At 56.2% G+C, this 19,172-nt stretch overlaps 7 protein-coding genes across 7 annotated transcripts; 4 read left to right on the top strand and 3 right to left on the bottom strand.

The window, feature by feature from the left end:
- Positions 1–514: 514 nt before the first annotated feature.
- Positions 515–1,544, top strand: N657DRAFT_565350 (alpha/beta-hydrolase; the record flags this gene model as incomplete). Its single annotated transcript, XM_062788351.1, has 2 exons — positions 515–722; positions 793–1,544. The coding sequence occupies 2 exons, from the start codon at positions 515–517 to the stop codon at positions 1,542–1,544; spliced, it is 960 nt and encodes a 319-aa protein (XP_062650447.1).
- A 2,717-nt stretch (positions 1,545–4,261) lies between these two features.
- N657DRAFT_565902 (DUF1793-domain-containing protein) lies at positions 4,262–6,742 on the top strand (the record flags this gene model as incomplete). Its single annotated transcript, XM_062788390.1, has 7 exons — positions 4,262–4,458; positions 4,529–4,824; positions 4,891–5,054; positions 5,110–5,216; positions 5,275–6,027; positions 6,096–6,289; positions 6,369–6,742. The coding sequence occupies 7 exons, from the start codon at positions 4,262–4,264 to the stop codon at positions 6,740–6,742; spliced, it is 2,085 nt and encodes a 694-aa protein (XP_062650446.1).
- Positions 6,743–7,482: 740 nt separating this feature from the next.
- Positions 7,483–8,784, top strand: N657DRAFT_171232 (Endosulfine-domain-containing protein). The gene is made up of 4 exons (XM_062786075.1): positions 7,483–7,690; positions 7,849–7,905; positions 7,991–8,456; positions 8,522–8,784. The coding sequence occupies exons 2-3, from the start codon at positions 7,870–7,872 to the stop codon at positions 8,453–8,455; spliced, it is 501 nt and encodes a 166-aa protein (XP_062650445.1). The 5' UTR covers positions 7,483–7,690; positions 7,849–7,869; the 3' UTR covers position 8,456; positions 8,522–8,784.
- Positions 8,785–9,284: 500 nt separating this feature from the next.
- N657DRAFT_630659 (metal-dependent protein hydrolase) lies at positions 9,285–10,355 on the bottom strand (the record flags this gene model as incomplete). Its single annotated transcript, XM_062790991.1, has 1 exon — positions 9,285–10,355. The coding sequence occupies one exon, from the start codon at positions 10,353–10,355 to the stop codon at positions 9,285–9,287; it is 1,071 nt and encodes a 356-aa protein (XP_062650444.1).
- Positions 10,356–10,826: 471 nt separating this feature from the next.
- N657DRAFT_565261 (uncharacterized protein) lies at positions 10,827–12,068 on the top strand (the record flags this gene model as incomplete). The annotated part of the gene is made up of 2 exons (XM_062788344.1): positions 10,827–11,017; positions 11,078–12,068. The coding sequence occupies 2 exons, from the start codon at positions 10,827–10,829 to the stop codon at positions 12,066–12,068; spliced, it is 1,182 nt and encodes a 393-aa protein (XP_062650443.1).
- An 833-nt stretch (positions 12,069–12,901) lies between these two features.
- On the bottom strand, positions 12,902–14,467 carry N657DRAFT_564508 (isocitrate dehydrogenase NADP-dependent; the record flags this gene model as incomplete). Its single annotated transcript, XM_062788284.1, has 3 exons — positions 12,902–13,326; positions 13,390–13,926; positions 14,026–14,467. 3 exons carry the CDS (start codon positions 14,465–14,467, stop codon positions 12,902–12,904), a joined length of 1,404 nt encoding a protein of 467 aa, XP_062650442.1.
- Positions 14,468–16,074: 1,607 nt separating this feature from the next.
- N657DRAFT_661066 (uncharacterized protein) lies at positions 16,075–17,396 on the bottom strand (the record flags this gene model as incomplete). Its single annotated transcript, XM_062795079.1, has 2 exons — positions 16,075–16,509; positions 16,584–17,396. 2 exons carry the CDS (start codon positions 17,394–17,396, stop codon positions 16,075–16,077), a joined length of 1,248 nt encoding a protein of 415 aa, XP_062650441.1.
- Positions 17,397–19,172: the final 1,776 nt, after the last annotated feature.

The raw sequence follows: 19,172 nt of genomic DNA, 5'->3' as shown, positions 1-19,172 counted from the left end.
GGGTCGTATAATTGGACCCGAGACTGACAGCCAAGGATTGAAATGGGGGCTTTCCAGATGGAACTCGAGGCATCGCTCCAGGTTCTGAGCAGTGATATAAGCAAGGAGAACAGTTTTCGTGAGGTAGCCGAGCAAGTCGGATATGCACGGACAGTATTGATGCAGAATTTACACAGTCTGGGTAGGGCACTCCTGCACTCCGTATCAAGCAGATCGCCGTCGCCGTTGCCGGAACAGGCCAAATGTCACGACCTCGAACCAACAACCATGCACTGCAACGGTGCAAACCAGGGTTCGGTATCCGTCACCACCGCCCAGTTTCGCAGCACATTCTCCCAGCTTGCCCCAAGGAAGACTCTGCGAAAAAGGGATCATGTGCTAGCAGCGAATCAAGTGAGATTTTGTTCAAAATATATCAGGGCCGAATAATCCCGCACATTGCGCTCGCGTTTTCTCAGTCATTGACAGAAATCGGTGGACAGTGGGCAGCAGACAGCAAGAAACAAACAAACAGATGGGTGGGCTGGCCGTGGCTTGTCGGTCTCCCCGCGCTCATCATGCAGGAACTCTGACGATGTGTCGACCTGCAGCCTGTGCAGGTCCAAAACGGCAATTCAGCGCCTATGCACCGCTTTGCCGCCGCCTGGCACCAACAGACGCGCGGATCAAGGACATGGGAAGAGAGATAGCCGATGAATACGCCCAGCTCAAAGACAGCTACCGTATGGCTCCCGCACGGATTCCCCGGTGCCAATCTGGTTCGGTCGAAGTGGTTGACACGTTGCGCCATAGAAACCCCCAAACACCCCATCGTGCTCGCCCACGGCTTGCTGGGATTCGCCGAGCTCAAGCTGGCCGGATCCTACCTGCCCAGCATCAGCTATTGGCGCGGCATCAAGGACGCGCTTAGCGCCAACCGCGCTGAAGTCATCACCGCCTCGGTGCCCCCAAGCGGCTCCATCGAGAAGCGCGCCGCCAAGCTGGCCGAGGACATCGAGGCGCAGGCCAGGGGCAAGAGCGTGAACATCATCGCCCACAGCATGGGCGGCCTAGACGCCCGCTACATGATCTCGCAGCTCCAGCCTGCCAGCGTCGACGTCAAGTCCCTCACCACCGTCGGCACCCCGCACCACGGCAGCTCGTTCGCCGACTACCTCATTGACGCCATCGGCCCCAACTACCTGCCCCGCCTGTACGCAGCCTGGGAGCGGACGACGGGGTGGGAGCCGGGCGCCTTTGCCGAGCTGACGAGGCGGTACATGAACGAGGAGTTCAACCCAACGACGCCCGACGACACGACGGTGCGCTACTTCTCGTACGGCGCCATGGTCCGCTACCGGCCGCCGCTGCTGAGCCCGTTCCGTCTTTCTCATCGTGTTATCAAAGAGCGTGAGGGGCCAAACGACGGCCTGGTCAGCGTCGAGAGCAGCAAATGGGGCACTTACAAGGGCACGCTCCTGGGAGTCAACCACCTTGACTTGATCAACTGGAGCAACAGACTGCGGTTCACAGTGCAAAAGGTGATGGGTCATCCGCCGTCGTAAGTATATCCCTACCACCATGATCTCGCATTGCCTGTTCTGACGTAATTTCGCCGCTCCATAGATTCAACGCCGTGGCCTTCTATCTTGACATTGGTGAGATGCTGGCCAGGGAAGGGTTGTAGGGTTGAGGCAGGGCCTGTTTGTGGAACGAAAGACCTCGTTTGAGACATGGTCAGTACCTGGTGTCAGTCCTCCTGAACGTCCCGATGCCGGTTGCATTCTGCGAGGTTTCACCGGATGCCCACTCTGAAAGAGGGGATCAAGTGTCAGTGGATTAGGCCCGGCTACCGGTGGATGTGCGGTATGACATGTATCACCGTTTACCATCTCCGCAGATGGCGGGCTCCTTCGAGAACCTAGCCAAGCTGTGCCTAGTTCAGGGTTGGTTTCTTCTCCGGAGGCCGACAGGCGGTGGAACAAGACTTGGCGCCCCGAGATGGTCGCCGAGTCTGGCTCCGGTCTGTGCCTCAAGAGTCTTTCGCTGGCATACGAAGGGTCATGGGAAGGTCGTCCCGCGCCGGATATGTCATGCCCGGACCACGACCGCTTCACCGCTTCCCACGCGCCCGTCACCATGTCGTACTGGGCTGTCTGCAAACACAGACACGTGTGGTGACGTCGAGAACTGAAGGCCAGCTCCACGGCCGAGGGTTTCACAGCATACAGCTGGCGCTCCGCTTGGGGAACTTGTCCTAGCTGCGCATCATGGTTCCTGGTTTTCTAGAGGGCGGTTCGAGATGCTCCGGCCTCGCAAGAGACGAACTTGCGGCCATTGGACCAGCTGCAAGCAGGGCGGCTGCATTTCAGAGTGCACGGCGCATCGTGCGTTCACGTCGCGACTATTACGCCTTTGTAAAACAACTCAAGAACAAGAGATGTTCGAGGCGTACAGCAGAGAACCTCAGCCGTGGTTCGCTCGACACCGGTGACCTTGATGCATAATTGTATAGTAGCCGCCGCCTTCCTGTTCCGGTGCCATAATTCCAAGAGATGTCCCGGATACTGCCCGGCCCGAGCCGTTACCGGCATGCTTGATTTCTCACGGTTGGCAAAGTCAGTCGGGGATATTCTATACGTAGAGGAGAATCGAGTCGAAGCGGTGGTTTGTTATGTTCAGAAATACTCCTTGGTAGTTGTCAAACCTCGAACATGGCCACCTGCCTTCTGGGTCACAAGCACCACATCAATTGGCAGGCGGTGCCGGTGCCTGACGTGACACTGTCTCGGCCCATGACACTCTGCTCAGTGATGGTGACGAACTTATCAACTTTCGTGGAGTTGCGCAACGTTATTCGTGGAGAGGAATGGTTCGGTTGGTGCAGCTGGGTTATGCAGGGCTTGAATTGTCACGCGCTTTTCCTGTTATAGAATAGTAACGTTCTTGCAGGGCCTTTGGGCTCGACCCCTGCAGCCCTGTTCTGCAGGGAGCAGCTCTTGCTCGTCGACTTCCAACTTCATTTCTTATCAAGTAGCTTTATCCACTTCGACGACGGCAATGCCGCCTCTGGAAACCCACATCACAGAGGAACAACATGCAGCTACCTAACAACGACAGCTTAGAGTATATTCGTTTTGTCAATGGTTCTGAAGGTCGTTGCATTCACAAGCCTCGCATGTTTCGGACCATGCGGCGGCGTGGTATTCCTGTTCTACAACGCCCGGTTCACTACTCCCACGCTGACCGCTTATAGCGGCCACTGTCTTCGGGTGCGTCCAACACCATAAGTACCTGATCTTCTCTTAAGATTGTCGGGTTTCCAGAATCCTGAAGCTGCCGCTAGGGTTCATTCCGGGCACAACCTCCGCCAACCTCTTCCCGCAATGATTCTCATCCTAATCCCGAGTCCCCACACCCGCGTCACTAGCTGGTTCCGGACATGTGGAATAACGCTCATCACTTTCACCAAGGAAAGAATGTTGAGACGAACAAGTGCTTCTTTGCGCTGCCTTTGGCTGCTGGGCCTCATTTCCTCCGCGTGACTGCAGAATAGAGTCATTGGGTTCGCAGCCAGATCCAACCCAGGCGTGCCTACAACTCCTGACCGGGTTCCCTCTCGTCTGGCCGCACAGCTATGCGCGTGGATATGTCACGACATGCCCACCTCGTGAAGTAGCCGCCTTGGCATGCCTTGATCCTTGGCAATGGGACACGAGCTTCATCTCTTGTCCTACACCATACAGCCCGGCTTGGGAGCACGTGGATGGTTCTTGGGCCGACCGAACGGTAGCGGTGGATGGCTCCGGCAAGTACTCCGTGTCGAACACCCGGAAACTAGGTTTTGTCACAATCGCGAGAGAGCAATGTCTGGCTCTCGCCATCACCCTCTGCTTCTGGTTATCAGTTCTTCTTTTGACTCTCTGGCGGTTGCCTATGAAGGACTAGAACCTTAGCGCCCAATACTCTTCATTGTTGCTCACCTGCTGCTGTATCACCGCTGGTGAGTCTTGCCCCATATTCTCATTCCTGTCATTGTACTCCTATTTCGATGCTGCTGTCCGTATACAAAATCCCTGCCCTCCTGATTCGGCCCTTTCCCTTATCCTCAGAACTCCGGTTCTCCACCGCCAGGGTATTTGGGTCTCTTAACCTTCTAGAAGGCCCCCTTCTTATATCTTCTTACATTTACTTCTACGAGATCAGGACCGTAGAACCTCGCTGTTTTCTTTTCCCTTCTATCATCCTGCCACCATCGTTACCCCTGGTTCACTTGAAAGATATGCGGTTCTTGACAGCGTTGGCTGCCCTGGCCGCAATGGTCAACAACCCCTCTCTTGCCGCTCCGGCTTTCACCCCGGACTTCACCCCGGCAAGGCCGCCGGCTGTGCCGCTGGCCGTCAGGTCACCATACCTGAACGCCTGGCTTCAGGGCGGGTCTGGGGCTATCCTTCCAGGTTCCTGGCCCCGGCATTGGACGTAAGAAAATCACCTCTTCTCATCAGGCTTGTCTCTGTGTTGACTCCGTATGACTGAAAACTTCTCACAGCGGCAACATTCTGGGCTGGCAAGGCTTGGTGGCTGTTGATGGGGTGGCCTACAACTGGATGGGCGGGGCACCGGGCCCATCCCATGTCACGCAGTTGTCGCTCGAGTACACGTCGACCAAGAGCATCTTCACCTTCGACGTTGCTGGAAAAGTGACCATGATCGTCACCTTCCTGTCACCCGTGTACCCGGACGACATGGCGAGGCAATCCCAGCAGTTTTCCTACATTTCCGTCAAGACGAGATCTAGTGACGGGGCGCCTCACGATGTCCAGGTCTACATGGATGTCTCTGGCGGTACTCCAGCCCCTTCACTGTATTTCTGTTTTGTGTTCACTTGGCTAACAAGCAGTGGGACGACAGAATGGGCCAGTGGCGATGTATTTCAGGTCGTCGAGTGGGATACCAGCACCTCCGGCGACATTTCTTACCACAAGTTCTACCGCAAAAACCAAGAGCAGTTCAAGGAATCAAACGAAATTGCCAGCTGGGGTAATTGGTATTTGGCAACTCGCTCCGACACAGGTGTAAGTACTGAGAAGGCGATCAGGGGTGTGCAGCCGGCTGACGCTGCATGAGCAGTTGACTTGGCAGATCGGGCAAGACACGGCGGTGCGAGGGCAGTTTGCAAGCAACAGGGTTCTTGCCAATGTGAAGGAGTCAAACTACAGGCTGGTGAGCGAGCAATGGTAAGTTCGGTTTGCAGCACCTCTCTGACACTCAAAGAGCTTCTAGCTAATCGCGAAGGCCGGTATTTGCCTTCTCCCACAACCTGGGGAAGGTGGAGGGAGGCGAGGTGGAGAGGGTTCTCACACTCGGGCTTGTCCAGGAGCAAGTCATCAACTTTGCAGGCGAGAGCGGCGAGTTGGCGCTGGTGCCAGGACTCTGGTCATCCTACTACAAGGACGAAATCTCGGCAGTTGTTGCTTTCTACAACGACTACGGGCATGCCCGCGAGGTGTCTTCGGCTCTTGACCAGCGGATCCAGACCGACTCGGAGAACGCTGCGGGAAAGGACTACGCCATCGTCACCACACTTGCCGTCCGCCAAACCTTTGGGGCACTTCAGTATGCGGGCACGCCGTCGAAGCCGTATATCTTTCTGAAGGAGATCAGCTCGAACAGCGATATCCAAACTGTTGATGTTATCTTCCCAGCATACCCGATCTTCATGTATCTCAACGCGACGTTGGGTAGGTATCTTCTTGATCCGCTGTATGAGAACCAAGAGAGCGGAGCATATCCCAACGACTACGCCGAACACGATCTCGGAACCTTCCCGGTTGCTAGGGGCTATCCCGAGGGGAACGACGAGCCAATGCCGCTGGAGGAATGCGGCAACATGATCATCATGACTCTGGCTTATGCCCAGCGCACCGGCGACGTTGGCTATCTCAAGGCTCACTACCCCAGACTGGCCCAATGGGCGCGGTTTCTGGTGGAGGAGTCCCTAATCCCCGCGGATCAGCTGAGCACAGATGACTTTGCGGGGACCTTGGTGTAAGTCGTCTTGTACTGTTCGGGACGCCGGCTCTGCGTGCTGACGAGTCTTTTCTTCCTTGTTGCAGAAACCAGACCAATTTGGCCATCAAGGGCATCATCGGGCTCAAGGCCATGTCACAGATCGCCCAGCTCACCAACAACAAGGATCGATTTGGGGAAATTGCCGACAAATACCTTGAGGGCTGGAAAGAGTTGGGCATCAACTCTCAAGCGAGCCCCCCTCACACAACGCTTAGTTACGGGGACAACGACAGCTATGGTGCGTAAACCCTCCCCTGTTGTTGTCATCCTTTCTCACTCTACTCGGCATAGAAAGCTAACCCACCACAATCAAACAGGCCTCCTTTACAACATATACGCCGACAAGCTGCTCAACCTGAACTTCATCCCCCAGTCCATCTATGACATGCAGAGCAACTTTTACCCGACGGTGGCCAACGAGTTTGGCGTGCCGCTCGACACGCGACACACCTGGACCAAGTCGGACTGGGAAATGTTCGCAGCGGCCGTCGCGAGCGAGCCAACGCGCGACATGTTCATCTCCAAACTGGCGCGCTGGGTCGGGGCAACGCCGTCGGATCGCGCTATGACCGATTTGTACGACTCGCAGACTGGCGGGTATCCCGAGAAAGGGCCGTATTTTGTCGCTAGGCCTGTCATGGGGGGCATGTTTGCTTTGCTGGCTCTGTCCGGCTCGGGCGGTGGATATTAGAGTGGTGGAGATGGGTAGGCTATGGTGGTTGTTTCATGGCTGCTGCTTAGGAGCGGGCTGGAACTGGAGGTCTTTGCATTGCTTTGGAGTTTTACGTTGGAGGCCGTGTTGCACCCTCAGGCCTGGTGACTCTTGGTTCATTCCGGATAACTTACAGGTATGCCCTAGAAATAGGTAGATACGAAGAGCCATTGATCACTCTGGTAAAGCCCTGTCTGCGAGCTCATCAGTCCCGCCGACATCAGTCGGTGCCAAAGAAATGCCATGCATGAGTTGAGAGCAGGCTGAAACACCAATGGCGTGACTTTTGGAAATATTGTACCAGCTAGAGTAACATGGTCCACCAAGCCATAGGTATCTGACTCATATAGGTTCCTAAACAAACATCCAAATCGCAAGTGGTACGGTTGTGGTTAGAGACTGCAGAACCCAACGTGGAAGCATGCTGGAGGGCATTGCACCCTTGACTTGCAAGTGCAGGGACCATTAGCCGATCTGGGCGTATCATCATTGAGATTCTAAGGTACCGCACTAACTCTAACAGCCGGACTGGACTGCCCTAGCAACTGCATGAATCTCATTTCCAGGAAAAGCACCCCTGACTGAGATAATGTCAACGGAGGGCTATTGTTGATGATGCAGTAGTGAAAATGAAAAAACACAAAGCTAGTTGGTGAAGATGACCCCGCCTTCCAGTCATTTGACTTTCCAAAACACCTACTATGATACATTCACTCCGAGTCGTCCTTCATAGCCGGTCAATTGTGTTAGCAAAAGACCATTGAGAACTCCCAGGGGAAACGGGCCAGGTGACGAATACTCAAAACTAAACTCCACCCCCCACTCTGGCAAGCACACCAGTTCACCCACCTGCACCAACGATCATTGACACCTGAGGTTCTGAGCAGCGCAGACCTACCTCCGCCCAAAGTCATCGTCAGGCAAGTAGTACGGCATCTTGGCTTCCAGATCCACCAGATTCAACGACTACAACGAAAGATTTCCACACCCTTGGCGAGCTTTATTCTACCCCTCCATCTCGGACACTTCGAGGCTTGGGTTCACACTTAACAATCGAGCGATCCATACTCACACATCGCCCGCAGGCTTCCAGGACAGCCGCAGACATGAACCCTCATCAGGCAAAGAAGATCGACATCAAGGTGTGTCTACATACCCCCATCGACCGCTTCCAGCAGCATTGCCGCGAGCTTCGAGTCGGCCGACCACTAACACCCAACCCCGCAGTCCCTCTCCCCCGAGGAGCAGCGGCTCTTCCGGCTGTACGGCAAGCTGCCCAGCCGCAGCGACCACTTCGCGAAGCACCTCAAGGAGCGCAAGTACTTCGACAGCGGCGACTATGCCATGAGCAAGGCCGGCAAGGGCGACAGCGTCGACACGGGCGCCGTGGGCAGCCAGCACCCCGTGCCCGAGAACATCCCTCATCTCTCGAGCCCCGTCAGCGGTGCCAACGGCATCGGAAGCTTGCTGCATCCCCACCACCATCATCAACATCACGCTTGCATGCAAGCCGGCAGCCCTGTCAAGGAGAGCAGCTTCCTCCATCGCGAGACCAGCGCCGAAGACATCGAGACGGGTGCTGCCGGCTCTGAAGAACAGCAGGAGCAGCAGCAGCACGGGCCGTCAAACGCCCCCCCGGCAGCATCTACAACGGCGGCCAGTGAGCATCAGGAACTCCCCGTGCGGCGGTGAAGTACGCTTCTGGTCCTCCACAACTACACGAACAGTCGAGTCTTAGCGTCTTCCTACCATCTTCAGGTAACAAGGATGTGATACGTGTCCCTTGAGAGGGCTTTTGACGTCGCACCAGCGTACTGGACAGACTGCGACTTACGAGTTTACGAAAACGATTCGCGGCGTCGGGGTTTGGCTTGGATGATTCTTGCGGATGATGACGACAAGGGAGGCAGGATCAAGGGGAGAACGGAAATCGAGTTGGCTGAGTTTCGACGTCGGTTTTGTTTTGTAGTTCTCCCGTTCACGCGCGAGTTAGTTTTGGCTTCCCTTTCCTTCTTCAGCAATGAGGTGCCGGTCGTTTTTCAGCACCACCACTTCTCCTATCTTCTCGCCTATTTGGCGCCGGTGGAGAGATTGCGCGGTCAGCTACAGAAACATGGCTTTCGAGATAATGGGCATGTATGAGACCACGGCGAAGAGAGGGCGCCAATATGGAAGCGATAAACCCCTCAGGTTGAGGTTTCTTTGCGATTTGTACTACATGTAAGCTTCCTGGTCGGTAGCAGCGCAGTCGATTTTTGGGCGATGTGTGTCTGCCAAATCTGATATGGGTTCAGCCAGAATGAAGCGCAATTCAACTTCCAGGCGAACCGTCGGGATGGTGAATCAGCTAAAAGTGTGCTTGTGTTGCCATTTCCCGTCAGGGAGCCTGTGTACCACTGTTCCGTGCCTGCACAGGCGCTCGGCCCCTGGGTTGCCCAGCGGCTTGTGTTGTGCGTGATGTCCACGACTGTACCGCTTGGGCAGCGACGCAGCCGCCCGGGTAACGTTTGTACGACACCCTTCAGATCTCGAGCGCCTTCTTCGCCATCGCAAGGGCACCATCAAACGTCTTGTTCCCGCCAATGAAACCCGAGGCATGGACGAAAACTGAGCCACTCACTCCAGAGATGCGATCCAACTCCTCATCGCGAAAACCCCTCCACGCCTCAGGGAGCGGTTTCCTGCTCTCAAACGAGTCCTTGGCGACTGGTACACACTGAATCCTCCACTTGGCATCTGGGACGGACTTCTCGGGATAGAGAACGTAGAGCACCTTGCCAGCCCCGGGCTGCTGCTCCTCCAGGCTGTAGAGATGATCCTTCCACGGCGCCGACTGGCGCTTCAGCACCAGGATGCGCCCCTCGCTGTCGTACTCGTGCCGCCCCGCAAACGCCTCGGCAACCACCTCCCGCGCGGGAAGCCAGGCTCGCGTAAAGTACTCTAGGTCGCGGTCAAACTCCTCGCCGATGCGCTGGCTGGCCAGCTCAAACCGCCTGTCCTCGGCCTCCTGCGCGGCGATGGGGTTGTCGGAGATCGGATCGTTCCAGTTGGGGTTCAGCCGGCCGACCATGGCGCCGAGCGTGAACCCGCCGTCTGAAAACTTCTTCTCCAACCCGGCCGCCGCCAGCCCCGCCGAGTCGTACACGCTGATGCCGTTGTCGTGCGCGTCCAGCGCCTCGATGAAGCTCTCGTAAATCTTGCGCCACACCAGCCCCACCTGCTCACTGTCTTCCTCGGCCTGCGGCTGGTCCAACCGTCTGGAAATGATCTCCCGCCCAAAGTGCATGTAAACCAACCCCGCGCTGCTGAGCTTGGTCGGGCGGCCGGGGAAAGTGGTGGAAAAGGAGCGCTGGTGGTGGTCGAAGCGGTTGCGGGACGGGTCGTACTCGCCGCCAACGTCGACGACGGTGTGGCACTCGGCGAGGAGTGCCGGGTCGCGCGTGCGGACGAGCTTCGCGCCCGAATAGAGAGGGATGTGCGTACGCAGCATGTACACGGCCAGCGCCTCGTCGGCGTGGAAGTGGCCGTTGTGCGTGCCGATGGCGACCACGCCGTTGTCGGTCTTGAGGCGCTTTGCTGCGTTTTCGGCCATCTTGGGAGATAGCGAGCGGAGCATGCGAGGGAGTTAAGATTGAGTAGTGGGAGTTGCAAAGCTGCGGCCAGGATTCTCTGGGTTTTGGTGTTCGTGGAATTTCAGGTTCAGTGGATTTTTCAATGTTTCAAATGTGGTTCACCCGTACAGAACTTTGTTGATTCATACCGTATTCAATTTGGTTGTTAGTTACATTACGTACGGTGCGAACGCTCCTCCAAGACATGTTGCAGGGTTTAGATTGACAACGCGCTTGCAAACGCCATGACAAGTTCGACGACTCAGCCCTTCGTTCATCTCTGCATTTCGGCGCCTCCTGGCCAGCACAGACCGCCAACCGCCCTCGTTCCAAACGCTGTCGTAAACTTCTAAAACTCCAATTCGCACAAATTCTTGAGTCACTAAACACATCGCAACTTCAAACATTATCCAAACTACCACATGGAGGTTGTTGCGCGCAGCCGACTCGACATGAAGGTAAAAGCCGAAGACGATTCTGCCGACGTCAGAATGGCCGACGACAGGCCAACATACCGATCATGGAAGAAGAAATACCGCAAGATGCGCATCAACTTTGACCAAAAGATGCACGAGGGTGAAGAACTCTACAAGCTTGAACAGAAGGCACTGGCCACGGCCCGGCGGCTCGCGGTACAAAATGAGTACGCTTTGTCAAGTCCCTCTGCTTTCTCACAGGACAGCTCCGCTCACCCCCTCACCAGCCGGCTACTCGATCTCCTCCTCGATGTCAACAACTCAGCCCAGATCCCGCCTGAGAAGCGGATAGACCTGAGCCTCGATTTGCCCTCAGATGACGACTCGCTCCTTCTCGACATCGACCGGCCGTCAACCCCTCCGCCGGGTCCCGCGCCGGCAAAGGCCTACAAGGACCTCCTCCGGGAGGTACCGCACTTCAGATTTTCCTCGGCGCCCGAGCGCTTCCCAAAACTTGTTGCCGACCTCGAAGCCGGCCGCGACTCGCCCGCCGACCCAGCCCAAGGCCAGCTCCACCCGCCCACCTTCCTCGCAGCCGATGACATCGACAACTACATCTGGGAACTCGACACCCATCTAGCAATCGAGGAAGCCGCCACGGGCGGCACTCGCAAAACTACAACAGACCCAATTCCTCCGCTTCCCACCCTCGCTCCGCTAGCCCACACCGACCGCCCCAACCCCAAAGACGCGCAGCGCGACTTTGCCGTCCGCAACCCGATCTCGGTTTACAACTGGCTGCGCAAGTACGCGCCCAAAACATTTCTGCAGGACGCCGAGCAGCACCACGACAGCAAAGAAAACGGCAGCGGCGGCGACCACCACGACGGTCACCACGGGTCCGCACGCAGCCGCGGCGGTGCCAAAGGCGAGCGGACCCCGCGAGGCACAGCAGGGACCGGCTCGACGCGCGGCAAGCGCGCCAGCACCGCACACAGTCGGGTTACTGCCGCTGCTGTTGCCGAGAGCTTTGGCGAGGGTCCGGACGACGAGTTTGGTTATGGCGGCGACGGCGGGAGTGCCATGACCACCCCCGCCGGTGGTGCAATGGGCGGCGGAAAAGGAAAGCGCAAGAGGGTCGTGGACGACGATCCCGGGTATAGACCCAAGGGCGGATCCAGTCGGCCCGCCAAGAAGAAGCGGAAGAGCGAGGGCGGTGCTGGTGCCGAGAGGACGCCGGCGGCGCCTAAGGGAATACCACGGAAGAGTATTTTGTGACGAGTCGACTTGGGAGGGGATTCTCATGAGGAAGATCCAGGTGCAAGAGCGAGTTTGACCGATGGGTTCTTTGTCTCTCCTTCTTCCCAGGCCTCCAAGCGCCGTAGAGGGCCGTATGTGGCGGCGTGTATTATTGGCACATCATCAAGGGTTGACGTATGACGCATCGATGAAGAGTTCTCAACTGGGATTTGTTGCAAATTCCGAGGCAGGGGAGTAGTATGGGGTTCAGGCGTAGATCGGACCTGCTTGGTGGTGAGTGAAAATGGCGTGGGCACGGCGTCTTCTTTTTCTCGTGTGTTTGTAATCATATGCAATTGCTCATAGAGTTTTTCAACCTACAACCACAACCTAGACAGACTCATTAAGTGTGTAGAGAAAGGTTCGTCGGGCAGTCATCCTGCGATGAACCAAGTGGAAATAAGATGACGATCCAAAACTGGAGGTCAATACGGGGAACTTATTGCTAGCTGCTCCAAGATGACGGTATACATTATATACAGAAAGCGTTATAAGCAAGAGCTCAACGCACCCGGCATATACATCTCCAAGGTGTCTGATGTCCAAGTCAAGGACACTCTCACCCAAGAAGGGACTACATATCTTGAACAACCCTCAACATGCCATGCTAGACAGCCAAGCAAAACAGACGAGACTTTGTTCTTCAAAGCCCCTCCGAACAGGACCTTCGTCCCAGCTTGATGCGCCGGCCGGTACACAGGGCTGTCGATATGTTGTTAAACGTGTGATTCTGATTCTTCCCGTGCCGACTCCGAAGGCAAACAGCCCGACAAACTCGGGCGACATCCGGCCGCTGTCATTAAACTCCTTGCTTAGAGCTTCTCCTTCAGGCTCTGCTTCAGCCTCCGCTCAACAGCGCTGAGGTACTCGCCCGTAGTGACGTAGTCCTCGCGGGCGGTCTTGCCGCAGGCAAGAGCCAGATCCTTGGTCATGATACCGTCAATGTCGACCGTGTCGATGCAGGCCCGCTCGAGGCTCTCTGCGAAGGCAATGACCTCGGGGGTCTCGTCGAGCTTGCCACGCTGAATCAGACCGCGCGTCCAGGCAAAGATGGAGGCAATGGGGTTGGTGGACGTCTCGCGGCCCTTCTGGTGCTCGCGGTAATGGCGGGTAACGGTGCCGTGCGCGGCCTCGGACTCGAACGTCTTGCCGTCGGGCGTGATGAGCACTGAGGTCATCAAGCCCAGGGAGCCGAAACCCTGGGCGACAATATCGGACTGGACGTCACCGTCATAGTCTGTCAAGTGAGTCAGTTTCGCTTGAGAGAGACCGCAGAGTCGCAACCAGGCAGGCAACTCACTCTTCAACGCCATGATGTAACCGCCGCTGCTCTTGATCATCTGAGCGACCATGTCATCGATCAGGCGGTGCTCATACCAAATCCCCTTGGCCTCAAACTCGGCCTTGTACTGAGTGTCGTACAGCTTCTGGAAGATATCCTTGAAGCGACCGTCGTACTTCTTGAGGATGGTGTTCTTGGTGCTCATGTAGAGCGGCAGGCCCTTGTCGAGCGCGAGCTTGAAGCTGGCGTGCGCGAAGCCGGTAATGCTCTCGTCCGTGTTGTATTGCGTTTGCGCGACGCCGCCACCGTTCTTGAACTCGAATACCTCAACCTCTTGGGGCTCGCCGCCGGCAGGGGTGTAAGTCATGGTGAGCTTGCCCGGACCCGGAGCAACAAGGTCCTTCGCCCGATACTGGTCACCGAAAGCGTGGCGACCAATGATGATGGGCTTCTTCCACCCAGGAACCAGACGCGGAATACGGGGGATGACGATGGGCTCCCGGAAGACGGTGCCGCCTAGAGCATTACGGATGGTGCCATTCGGAGAAAGCCACACTGTTGGGAACAAAAATCGGGCACGTTAGCTCATCAAGCCTCGTTCTTATCTAAGCAACCGTTCCAAATACCGGGAAGCAGGGCGAGGTCCCGACGTACTCTGCTTGAGATTAAACTCCTTGACACGAGCCTCATCAGGGGTGATAGTGGCGCATTTCACGCCCACCGAGTACTTCTTGATGGCCTCGGCAGCATCCAGAGTGATCTTGTCGTTGGTCTCATCACGGTACTCCAGCCCAAGGTCGTAATACTTGAGGTCAATGTCAAGGTACGGGAAGATGAACTTCTCCTTGATGTCCTTCCAGATCACACGGGTCATCTCATCGCCATCGAGTTCGACGACGGGATTCTTGACCTTGATCTTGACGGGGGCGTCGGTGGCCATTGTGCGACGGTTGAGCTGCGAGTAGACGAAAACCGGGGTGGCGCGTGGGAGGGCCGGCGAAGTCGTGACACGGAAGCTGCTGGAGAGCGGACGGAAGGCAGTGCGAGATGCGCCTGGAAGGGAAGCACGCAAGGCTGCTGTGGCGACAGGCGGCATGGTGAAAAAAGAAGGAGGAGTGAAGTCTAAAAGATGAAGCCTGGCTGCTGGAGGGGGTCGGGCTGTCGAGACCGAGCCGGATCGGGCCGCCCGTGAGCGCAGGGTCGGCCTTTCGGAGCTGGAACTAGCAAGTGAAAGAAAGGGCCCGGTGAACGAAAGCCGAGGAAGCAGAGGCGACGATCCGTCACGTAGGATGTTGATTGGATGTGCGTGGTGGGCCGCGGTAACTGGGCCCGGCAAAGAGGAACTGAAGCTGAGGAAGCTACGGGTACTTTGGAGAACTGGAGCTCAAAACTGGGAGAACCCGGCGCTAGCCGTGAGGTAGTGCACCGATTCTGATTGTTGACGCGAAGGATATATCTGCTTTGGGGCTGAGAAGCAGCAAAGTCAGAAGAGTACCGCAAGTCAGTTGTTTGCGGGGCAACGGCGATAATGGGAAGAGATTATACTCGCCGTACTCGTTTGGTGTTCAGACGGCCCGTCTCTCATAATATCTCAATATTTGTCCGGTGATCGGAGGGAAAATTATGTGCATACGGATACTCACCAAAGCGACGAATTGATCAGGCTACCCAAAAGGGGAAAGCCCTTCCCCGAGAGCGGGGCTTGAAGGTGTCGCAGATTGCGGGGATTGACAGCTCCTGCTCATCCGAAGGACGAATGCCGAGCCGCCGGCGATAAGCATGCGGATATCGCCGGACACAGGACAGCCATCAGAGCATGATTAAGACTCCCGTAGGCAACATGATGCCGTTGAAATAACTGACAGGAGATCTCAGCCATGCGAAACGTTTCAGGTTTAGCATTGTGCGTGGAATGCGTGCCAGGACAAGACAGTCGAAAACACACTTCCGATATCGTAAATATTCCTGACTCATCCTCCTCTCCCACAGAGCGGTCGTACAAAAAGCTGCCAGTTGAGTGCTCCAATTTCCAACCACAAGAAGAAAGCCATTTCTCAGGCCACGCACAATCCTGTCTATCTTCAAAGCCATCATGTGGAAAACGTACAACGTTGATACATAGCCCTTGCCGTCTCCCACCCACAACGTGGATTTCGAAGCCGCCGTTCCATTCTCAGCGTAAGAGAGCTGGATGATGGAGGCTTCAGCAGATCAAGAGCAGAACCTTGCGCTGTCCCCGCCGCCATAACATGTTAAGCCAACGCCATCATAACGCACACAAGTCTCCAATAATCCGTGGAGAGCCTCCCGAACCGAAAGACAAAAGAAACCCAGTTACCCAGAATGTCAATTGAAGTTGGATTGGGTCGGTATACCAGAAAAAAAGCCACTCCCTGTTATATCCCAGCAGTCGAGCTACCGGCCGGTGTTGCTCCACTTGGGGATCTGAGGTCAGGCCGGCCAGACTGTGATGGCTTATTAAAACCGAATAAGAACTCCTTTCCATAAGCAGTAACAGAGGTGGGTCATAAAACGGGCTGTTGAGCCGCCGGGAAAAACACATGAACCTAAGTGCGAAGGAAAGGATCAGGAAGGATAAGCATGTCTCGGGCCAGAAGCAGGAGCACCGGGTCAACAATGTCCTTTCACGGTGCTGTTGTTGATATGGTACTGCCTTCCGGGTTTGCCCTGAAGCTTCAAACATCAGTCCAAGATCGTCGTCCGGTAGTGCTGCCGTTCCTTCTCGCAAGGGTTCCCGCAGCCGGGGCAGACAAAGCCATGCTTGCCCAAGCTGACCCGGACGAGACACCGGCTGCAGCGCCACCAGCCGCACTGCAACGCTTGCGTGGCGCGGGACGCCCACCAGGCCTGGTCGGCCTTGTTGTGGCCTCGCCGCAACAGGTCCTCCTTGTGGTAGATGCGCAGGTGGTCGCGAAAGTGATCCTGGCGGAAGAAGGGCAGGGTGTGTCGGGCGCATCGCTTGTAGTCGCACAGGTACTTGACCTTTTGGTCGTCACCGAGATGCACGATTCTGAAGTGGCGCTCGAGGTCGGCCTGCCGGCCGGCTGTCTTGTTACATTTGTGGCATTTGAATCTCTCCTTCTCGGACGGTGCTCTAGAGGTGGGGTTGCTTGTCAGCTGGGACGAAGGGGCGGTATCGAGGAGAGAAAAGCTCTCTCAACTTACCGGGCCGGTGGTTCGTCGGTACCTACGACAGACTCGGAATTCGCAGCGTTCGTAGCACATTCCGGAATCCGGATCAACCTGGCGAGGATTGCTACGATGGCATAGTAACATATATCGATCACTTTTGGGCCCTGGAGGCGTATCTGTAGTTGGTAGGCCGCCTCCTCCAGTATCCTGGTCATCTCAGCGTGAAAGAGATCCATCTTATGGAAGCGAGGGGAAAGCTCCTGGTAGAGAATGTCCTGCACGGCCGGGCGAACCGGTTCCTCAAAGCCCTGCTCCAGTTGCCTCTGGAGGGCTTCTTCGACCGCCTCAAAGGTGATAACTGATGGGCCGTGGTCTCCAAACGACGGCCGGGTTATGACAAGCGAGTTTGCAGCCAGAGTGGCGCGCCATGCGGCTTTCTCAATGCTCGCCTGGGAGTTGAGCGGCTGTGAAGCGCTCGACAACTGCGGCACCCGGGGCAAGTGGTGGTCGCTTTCCTGGTACTGAAACCCGGTGGCAGAAAGCATGTGGTGGTCGCTTTCCTGGTACTGAGACCCGGTGGCAGAAAGCATGTGGTTGGCGTTCCTGAGCTCGTCAAAAGACGTTGGGTCCGGGTATGACGATGCCTGGCAGTGCAGGTAGTCATCATCGATGAAAAAAGCGGATTCTGACGAGTACTCTGTCGGCGAAGAGAGTCTTGAAAACGAAGCGCTAGCCGTGTAGTTGCTGTCGACCGTACAGCTGGTCGATTGGGATTCACTCCTCTCCATGCTGAGTGAAACATCCCAGCCGCCATCTTGGCCTGGAAAACGGCCGAATGTCGCTGAATAAGAATAATCCGGATGCGCAGCCATGAAAGCCGTCGGTAGTTTGAGTCGAAGATGCTTACTAGATCGGAACCGTACCGTTTGACCGGTTGACCCGAGGACAAGGCTTGGATGCCAGCCCTCAGCGGCTGGAGTTTCCAGCCAGAAGAGAGACAGTATAGATGAAGAAACTATCGAGTGCGGTGGAGAGAGCTGAGCAGATGAATGGTGTGGTGTGCTGGCCCCGTGCAATATGGACCGGTTATTCCATAGCCCATATGTCGCGACGACTGGAAGCAAGCCCTTGCTAGGGACCGCGGAGTGAGGCGGAACGACACAATGCTCACCGTAGGTAAGGCGAGCGAGGGTCGAGATGGAGGGTATCAGAACAGGAAAGGCGCTGCAAGACGGCCACAGCCTGCAGTATATCCCGCATGGAGCACGCGACACCTGTTGAGGGGAGAAGCTTTAACACAGACCGGACCAGAGATTCGAGGCAACGCCAACCCGAAGGTGCTTATCGTTGTAATCAAGGCGTCAATTGCCAGAGACCGGGCGGCTGGCTAGACCAGAGCCTCTGTAGCAGCGTATCCTCCTCCACTGTTTTACCCTCTTGATCACCGGACCACGAAGGCAAAGACGCGGCTATCACATTCACAGCCACGCCGATGGCCGCAATGCTCCGAGTAGGTCTCGGTGGGCGAAGAGAGGGGGCCTCACGTCAGCTAAGGAGAGCCTCACTGCCAAGGCCTGATTCCAGATTCGATCCCGACCTTCCTTCAGAGCCCGGCGGAAGCGAAGGATACATTTCTCGCCGTGTTTTAGCTTGGGACAAGCGACGGAAACGGAATAGAAATGATGGAAGTCCAAGGTGAGCTGGGCACCTCGACTCAGCTTAACCAGCTTCGAAACGGGGCAACAGCCAGCTCTTTCTTGTCGGCTTGCCGTTTTGATACATTGCCTTGGCAGGTCACACTTGGACCTGAAGCCAAGGGGTCGCCAGAGTCCGGGCTATCGTCATCAGTTAGGAACTCTAGACTGCAGACTGCCGAGTCTGGATTGCAACCTGGCAAGACACAGCCTGTGTGGGGTAGATACGGGTGGGTAGGACGAGCCTCGTGGCGGACAGAGCAAGAGAAGTCCAGTCCAGCCTGATGGAACGCGGAGCGCGACTCCTGGCAGGCGGCGTAGACTAACAGCCTCGTGCGAACCACGAGATAACGTCCGCCGTCCGCCGCATGACGAGAACGGACGAGATCCCAGACCGAGAGCACTGAAAGGCAGTGAAAGAATGCGACACGGCCGAGGTCGCAAGGAATCAATACTGCGGCTTGTCACCCACTTGTTGATTGAGCGAGCTGGTAGAAGTGATGCGACTAGGCGGTGGCTGCAAAAGATCAGCAACTTAAAGGCGTTGCCTTCGTTCGGTGCGACTGAAAGATGTCTGAGAAGCGCAAGTCGAAAAAGTCTCCGAAAAGGCCCCACTTGCTGTCGCCTAACCTGCAGCTCTCGGTCTGAGGAGCTCACCTTCGCTAAAAACCCCAAGATGTCTGCTAATTCGTCAATCGAGTGAGACCGACTCTAGAAATCAGTGTTTGTGTGTGGAACGCAGCCAATGTGCCTTGAAGTACTCCGTACCTCGGTGCCTGGAGGTCGAGGAGCTCCAGGTGAGGACCTATCATACCCCATGCAGCAAGAAGCTGCGCCCTAGCTGCGCCCCCTGTACCTTGGCCGGATTCACTCTACAATGGAACATGGAGCCGAAGGCCATGAGTTCTGCGCTATCCGGAAGGGAGCCTGGGGTTGTTTTTTTTTTTTAAAGGA

The sequence above is a fragment of the Parathielavia appendiculata genome, assembly GCF_033297405.1.
Source record: "Parathielavia appendiculata strain CBS 731.68 unplaced genomic scaffold N657scaffold_2, whole genome shotgun sequence".
NCBI lineage: Eukaryota > Fungi > Ascomycota > Sordariomycetes > Sordariales > Chaetomiaceae > Parathielavia > Parathielavia appendiculata.
The sequence above is the reverse complement of the archived record's forward strand: the minus strand, read 5'-3'. Positions and strand labels throughout refer to the sequence as shown.